Source organism: Myotis brandtii, unplaced genomic scaffold (assembly GCF_000412655.1).
Source record: "Myotis brandtii unplaced genomic scaffold, ASM41265v1 scaffold456, whole genome shotgun sequence".
Taxonomy (NCBI): Eukaryota; Metazoa; Chordata; class Mammalia; order Chiroptera; family Vespertilionidae; genus Myotis; species Myotis brandtii.
The window spans coordinates 2,350,353-2,358,366 of NW_005367431.1; the positions used below are offsets into that span (position 1 = coordinate 2,350,353).

Genomic DNA, 8,014 nt, shown 5'->3' on the forward strand with positions numbered 1-8,014 from the left:
AGATATAAAAAGGAATGGAAACAAATATTGGGATTCGTCTTCTGGATAAGAATGCCAAGTTAGTCTTTCTTCATAGAAAGCAATTACAATTTGAGGACACTTCTTATTTGCCTCTTGCCAGCACCAGAATCTGAATCTTTCCATTTCATGAGAAACATTAACTCTCCACTGCTGTCGGTGGCACCAATTATTCGTTCAGGATCAAGACCTCTGGCAAAGCCTCTTGGTTTATCAGCAGCATCTCTTTTCTTCTTTGATTTGCTATCATCAGATTCACTGTCAGATAAAGACTTTCTTTTTGTACCATCTTTTTCTTTACCAGCTTTTTGAGAATTAAGAAATGCTTCAATTAACTCTGGACAATCTAAATTTTCTTCAGGTTCCCAAGTATTGTCAGCATCTGTGAATCCTTTCCACTTCAGGAAATACTCCACCTTCCCATTCACTACACATCGATCCAGTACTTTTCCACTACAAATTCTTCAGGCTCTGCCTCTTCAACTTTTTTACTCTTTCCATCTGTTTCTTTCCCATTTTTTGCAATGTAGTTTTATTGGAGGCCATTTTTTATTGCAGACTCAAAGCGCTATTACTCAACCGCCTCCATGCAGCTCCGCATCCCATGTCTCCGGCTTCTCCGGTGTCTCTGGCCCTGCATGCCTTCAGCTCCCTATTTTTTAATATTTTTATTGATTTCAGAGAGGGAGAGAGAAACATCAATGATGAGAGAGAATCATTGATCGGCTGCCTCCTGCACGCCCCGCACTGGGGATCAAGCTCGCAACCTGGGCATGTGCCCTTGATCAAACTCGAACTCGGGACCCTTCAGTCCTCAGGCCGATGCTCTACCCACTGAGCAAAACCAGCTAGGGCCCATTATTTTTTTACTTTTTTTCTTTACATAGTTGCAATCATTTTATATATACATACACAAAAATTTTATATTCTGGGTTTTTTTTCACTGTAAGATATTCTGTCATTAATGAAAGGATGCTTCATTTCAAGCTAACCTCTGCGGGATGCTGGTGCTTGTTCCTACCTCTCTTTCCCTAGTCTTCATCCTTTTTTTGATAGATGTAATAGGGGTGATATAGAGGAATAGTGAAAGATAGACTCTGAGACATAGAGATTAGGGAAAAGATTCTCAAAGCCCTTAGTCTTGGTGTCAGGTGCTAGGAATAGGACAGAGAATCCCAAGTGGCATTCATCCAAAAACCCCATGCAGTATAGATTTTAATTTTCATTATCCTCTCTCTCTGCAGCAACTATAGTTTCTCAACAGATGGTTTCAGTGGTTCAGGAGGCAGTGGCAGCCATGGTTCCTCTGTGGGTGTACAGGGAGGTGTGGACTGGATGAGAAAACTGGCTTTCCGTTACCGAAAAGTGAGAGAAATCTATGATAAGCATAAAAGCAACGTGGGTGGTAAGTGTGGCATACAATCAGTCTGATTTTCTGTTTCCTTCTGATTTACTGCTTTCTTTTCCAGGAATTCCTTAGAACTCTCTGACAATTGTTTATGAATTTGTACCACAGTAACATTTTAATTCTATATTTTAAAACGTGGAGGTTTGATTAAAATCCTTTGGGGAGGAAGCTCTGCATTTCTGATGGACTTCTCTTAGCATAAGTTCAAAGCTCTCTTGTTCTTTTTTAGACAAATGCCTTTTTAAAGGAAATATGTTCCATTAATTCTATTTGATGACGTATTTTATTCTGGAGTCAAAACTGTCAGTACTAGTTAATAGGTTGCCTTATTGTTTTTTAACTAATATATCAGGACAAGTCATATATAACAAGTCACTAGGTGGTTTATAGTGGATGGAAAACTAGGTCCAGGAGTATAGGGTGGCAGTATCCATGTGTTGTGATTTGAAGGACCTTGGAAATTCTTTCTACCTAGAAATATCTCATGTCAGGTGCCATCAGGCCTGAATTCTATTATTTGGGATTAATTAGTGATAGATTGTCCAAATTAGAAGAGACATTAGATATCTATTGAGAAAGTTGCTGTCCATCTTGAAAGTAACAAGGGCAGATACCATAGCAAGTTAATTACCTACCACAGCTAGAATCCACATCCCTGAATTCTTGGTCCACTTTACATTCATGCAGTTCTTTTTCTAGTGATATACCATTATGAGAAAATATTTAAAATTGTAAGCCATCACCCTCAAACTTTTACATACACCTAAAATGTTGCATGAAGTTTCAAGGATTTCCTACACTGCCTAAAGGTATATTACCCTAGGTCAAGAGAATCCTCCTACAATACCATGCTACCGCTTTCTGTGCTGCAGAAAGTAAAAATAGGACTTTGAAAGTCAGTTTAGTTCATTTCTGTTACAGTCTTTCAATACCAGGTAAAAATCACAGGCAACTGGGCTTTGGGAGTCAAATTTAAGTGTCTGATTATTTTTTTTGCCTAGTAAATACCTGGACCTAATTTGCTGTAGAAAGTAATATAACCCTCTATAAGAATATCCACCTGTATTTTGTAAAAATTTTGAATTGTCAAAGTGCCACATCATATTATTAGTTAAGTAAAAGACATATGTGTTTATGTCATACATGCCATAGAGGTATTGGTTTTGTTTTATTAGAAACATTGAAAGTCATCTAATTCTAGGCTTGCATTGTGAAACCATCAATCTGAAAACAAATTATACGCAGTTCTAGTCCTCATAGAAATGCCTTCTATTTTTCTGGAATATTGGTAATAGATTACAGGATTTCTCTTCACTATAGAAAATTCAGGGCCAGATTTATTATTTGAATATTGTAACTCAAGTGTCTGATAACATGCTCTCATCAGATGAATTCTGTTTTGTTATGCTTAATTATCTGATCTTAAACAGTGTGTTGGTCTCTTACTCACTGGAGTTGTTTCAGAAGTAAATACAGTACAAGTACATGACATTCATAGAGGTGGTCATTCAACCTGGAATCTCAGGTTGATGTCTTCTGAAAGGGGTAAAGGAAAAGCACAGTCACCAGGAGAGGCAGTGGAAAGACTTTTGAGACCAAAAGCCACTAACTTTCTGTGTAATCTTAGCAGCCCTTTCCTCCCTGGGTTCTGGTTTCTTTAGAAAGAGATTGGAATGGTGCAGACTCTTCTTTTAGCTCTAACACTTATTTTTCCCCTTTGGTTCTTGAGCCCATGTCTAAATCAGTGCTACTCAGGGAATGGTCCACCAGTCTGCAGATTCTGCTGCTGATTCATGATGAAAGAGCTTGTGTCAGAATCTAATCATATTGTTTCCTCAGCTGGTTTTGTTGTGCCTGGTAGCAAACATTCTGATGAAGAAAGTGAAAAAGATATTTTGAGCAGACTACTCTAGCGTTTTACTAAGAAGAGAACTGTATTAGTTCAGTAGAAATTTTAATGACACACTATTTCTCAATTGAATTCTAGAACTTGTTTCGTGGATGTCAGCAAGGATATGTTGTCAAATGATAAATGTGTCTGCTTTTATTCCCAAAGGCCTTCTCAGTCCCCAGAGAAAAGAAGCACTGCAGAGACTAAGAGCAGAAATTGAAGTTTTAACAGATTCCTGGTTAGGTACTGCATTAAAGTCCTTACTTCTCATCAAGTCCAGGTATGAAAATGGTTCCTTTAGGTCTCATCCGCTCAGAGACACACTCTTTCCTACACCAGTTTAGGACAAGCCATTCCCAAAATAGGATGTGGGGTGGGGAGAGAGGAGTTTAAGTGAAGCAAGGAAGTATGTAGTAGGTTAGTGGGAGGCAGAGCCATTTTATACTAATAACACACCTTAGAGTTTTAAGAGAATAAATATGAAAGCCTTTTTCTTTCCCTTTCTTTTTTTTTTAATATTTTTTTATTGATTTGAGAGAAAGAGAGAGAAACGTTGATCGGCTGCTCCTGCATGCCCTCACTGGGGATCCAGCCAGCAACCCAGGCATGTGCCCTGACCAGGAATCAAACTGGTGACCTCTTGGTGCATGGGACAATGTTCAATCAACGAAGCCACACCAGCCAGGGCTTCCCCTTACTTTTTGCGCACAAAATTAAAACTCAGTAAATCATAATCTCCAGCCCAGGAGTTGGACCTGGTGACATCAAAGGATACATATAGGAGACATATCTCAAATATCCTAAGTACAGGAAGCTTCAAAAAAATGTACCAAAACTTACTCAGGAAGGCAGGACTCAAAAGAAAAGGATACATTAAGCAGATTAAGGAGATTTCAGTTTAAAGCTGATAATGGGAAATAAATACAGTCATAATTGTATCTAAATCTCTTACTGATTTCTTCCTCAAAACAGGAATTCCAGACCTATAACCTAATAGAGCAAACATTAAAACTGACACAGGTTATTCAGTGAAGTTTATAAAGGACCTGTGAAATTAATGTGTATTCTGGAATCTATGTTGCTATTACATGAAGAACAGAGAAGACTTAAATCATATCTCATTAAGAACTGGGTTGCATTCGGATGAAATAGCACTGTAACTGAAAGTCTGTCATTTGTTTCCTAGAGAGTAGTATCAATGACATGGGTTGGTGGTAATTGCTAACAAGTGCAGTGAGCGAATTATCAGAGGGAAATGAGGCAAGAATCAAGTTGCTGCTCTGTGCCCACTATAGAATCTCTGTCCTTTAATATGGAAAGTAAGTAAACCTGAGATAATTAGAACAATAACTGAACATTGACATTGAACAAATATCATTACCAGGCCCTTTAAGGTTAATTTTTAATGGTTAGATCTAAAGGTCACATCCTGGGTTTGTTCACCCTTTTCTTTTCTCTCCTTATTTCTCCCTTCTAGGAAGAATTGTGTGAATGTTCTCATCACTACAACCCAGCTGGTTCCAGCTCTGGCCAAGGTTCTCCTATATGGGCTTGGAGAAATATTTCCTATTGAAAACATCTATAGTGCTACCAAAATTGGTATGGTTTCTATTCAGTTTCTTATCACTTGCCTTACAATAATATTTCCTACTATGATGTACTTATTATTTACCAGTTCCTCTGTTAGACATATATATATGTCTATCTCCTCACAACAGTCTTCTGATATTACTGATGAGGCAGTTCAGGCTTAACAGTTATGTAGCTTGCACAAGACTTCACAGATAGTAAGTTACATAAACAGGATTCAAATCCAGATCTGTGGGACTTTGTTCTTTTCCTTTATAATATTTGAAAGGACATAATATCTAGTTTAGAAATCTACTTTTGCCTCATTTCAGATTTCTTTTTCGCATAGAGAGCGCTGCAATATAGTATAATAGAAAAATCACAACTGAAGAAGGTGGCAGAGCAGGGAAATAAAGTATAAGAGATGGCAAAGAAAAAGGAAAGATTAACTGAAGAAGGTGGCAAAAGCAGGGAAATAAAGTATAAGAGATGGCAAAGAAAAAGGAAAGAAAACAATTTCCTTTTTATTTATTTCTGCAAATAAAAAGCAGTATCATCTGTGCATGTTTTATGTGTAGGTTCCAAATGGGATTTGAATTTTTATTACCGTATATCTAAAAACAGTCTGCAATGTATTGAAACACCCATTTCCCCAAGGTTAAGTTCAGTGATATAGTATCTCAGTTGCAGTTACAAAATATAATAGTGAAGAAATTCCAGATATGACAAATGTTGCTGCCATATTTATTGGTACTCTGGGGTTCCTCCCCTACTGAAAGCCATAAGGCTCATTCATGCCCAGGACTGTTTCTGGAAAATAAAAAATTGGAGGGAAATGGCTGTTAGTCTGTTTCTTATTACTAACAAGAAATCGAGGCCTTATGCTCCCACTTTTCCCCCTACACTAAAATAGTTTCCCCTCAAAAAATATCCTTTCACAATGTCCAGAGCCTAGACTTGGAATCAGGAGCCCAAAGTCTAGCTATAAACTGGTTTGGATCTGGGCAAGTCACTAGTCCCATTTCATCTGTTAAAATAGGGTACGGTACCTATCTCACTGGATTATTTTGAGAATTAAGTAAGGAATAACTTGAAAACTGCTTTGTAAGCTGTCAAGTACAGGAGATGTGGAAAAGGGAAGTGGTGCTCACAGTTCTCACACTGCCTCGGCCACTTAGCCTCCCATTTATAGATGCAGAGAGCCTACTGGGATCTCTAGCTGCCCCCGCTACTCCTCACCAAGCAAACTTCAGGGGCTGCCACTTACTTTGTCTGTGCACAGGCTGGTGAACCTAGCAGCAGCCTTTTCTTTGCTGTTGAAAAAAAGGTAGGACAGGATGTCCTAATAGGAAATTGCTTTATCTCATCAGGTAAAGAGAGCTGCTTTGAGAGAATTGTGTCAAGGTTTGGAAAGAAAGTCACATACGTAGTGATTGGAGATGGACGAGATGAAGAAATTGCAGCCAAACAGGTAATCATGGTAAAGAAAATGTGGGAATTTCAGGACCTATTGCTCTCATTTGTGTATGCTTTGGAAAGGGAAAGAAATTCTAAGGAGAATCTGAACCTGACTTCAGTGTACTTCCTTGGATCAGTTATCTACTTGGAGAGGTAGTGACCTTCATTCAGAAACTTTTTTGTTTTGTTTTGTTAGTTTTTTCAGTTTTTACAGAGGACATCGGACCTTTGAATTGTCTAATAACACACATTGATGACAACACAAAAAATCTGTAGTTCAGGGTAATGTGGGAGCATAAAATATTAACTCGTTGTTTGCTGCAATGTTAGCTCAGAAGTAATGTTTTGGGAAGACTGACCAGAGAATTTATTGTCTGTAGAGGATGCTGTGGAGTGCCGCCCAGACCCCCAGCAGGACTGAGGCACTCATTTCCTTAACCACTCCCTGCTCTTGGCTGCTGTGGGCTCACAGTTTCTCCCCCAGAATTGCCCTCAGCGGAAGTTACATCACCTTCCCAGAGACACCTTGCTTCCAGTTACTGGTGGGGGTAGAGACACAGCTCTAGTCTCCATCCCTCATCTCTGAAGGGTGATCCAGCTCCAGCATGCTCTCTGGGATGGATTAGCATCTCGCCAGCAGCTGTGTTACAGTTCCGTTTCAGGCAGTGCATTCTAAAGAGCATGAGACTTAGCTGTGAAAAGGCAAATAATTCTGACTTTTCCAGGCTTCAGATTCTCAAAAACCATTGCAATCAATGGGGAGTTGTTTGGAGAAAGTTCTTTCTGCTTCTGAGCCCTGGAGAGTTTGTTCTGATGTTAACCTCCTCACTATGCAGGCCCAGCTTCAGGTTGTCTCTTCTTAAAACAGGAAACAGATGAAAGAGTCCTGACTATGTAATCTAAAATCACACCCTTTCAGATCTGAATCATCTATTAGCTGTGTGAATAATTTACTTACCTCATCTGCTAAATGGATCTACAGAAGTTCTTTCCCTTCTACTCCAGCTTTCTTCTAGCAACTCTATTTCTTAAACTTGGAGGCAGTGAGTTAACAACTAGGACCACTGTCCTAATTTTCTTCATTCAGTAGCATGCAAACCTTCAGGAACTATTAATGAACTATGAGAATGGAGGTAATCAGTTGGCAATATTAACACATTATGTTTTCATTTGCCACTTTATGTAGCAATTCAAGGACCTTTATTTTTTTCACATGTGTTATCTTTGGAGTTTTGATTCTTTTTATTTTAGCTGCTTGTCCAATAAGTTTATTGTCTGTCTGAAAAATCTTCATAGAAAATTGTGGTTTGGTTTATTAGCTCTCAGCAGCCCGTTCCTGAGCTCTGAGGAAGCATGCTTTCTTCTGAGCTACCCGATCTTTATTCTGGGCAAGAGACATTTTGAGATGGTTCCACCTCCTCTTTTTAACCTCCTTCTTAGGCTTCTTCTCATAGACCGGATTATCTCATACAGCAGCATGAGTTTCCTTTTTTTTAAAAATATATTTTTATTGCCCTGGCTGGTTAGGCTCAGTGGATAGAGTGTCAGCCTGCGGACTGAAGGGTCCTGGGTTCAATTACAATCAAGGGCACATGCCCGGGTTGCGGGCTCGGTCCCCAGTAGGGGGCGTGCAGGAGGCAGCCAATCAATGATTCTCTCTCATCATTGAT

The 8,014-nt window shown here is 39.0% G+C and overlaps 1 protein-coding gene and 1 pseudogene across 1 annotated transcript in view; one reads left to right on the forward strand and one right to left on the reverse strand.

Annotated features, from left to right (window-relative positions):
- LOC102262107 overlaps nucleotides 1-665 on the reverse strand; it is a 3,332-nt pseudogene extending 2,667 nt beyond the window's left edge.
- EYA3 (EYA transcriptional coactivator and phosphatase 3) overlaps nucleotides 1-8,014 on the forward strand; it is a 100,638-nt gene that overhangs the window by 88,169 nt on the left and 4,455 nt on the right. The window contains exons 15-18 of the mRNA XM_014546752.1: nucleotides 1,263-1,423; nucleotides 3,483-3,597; nucleotides 4,795-4,916; nucleotides 6,257-6,357. Coding sequence (XP_014402238.1) covers nucleotides 1,263-1,423; nucleotides 3,483-3,597; nucleotides 4,795-4,916; nucleotides 6,257-6,357 — 499 coding nt within the window. The remainder of the gene's footprint in view (nucleotides 1-1,262; nucleotides 1,424-3,482; nucleotides 3,598-4,794; nucleotides 4,917-6,256; nucleotides 6,358-8,014) is intronic.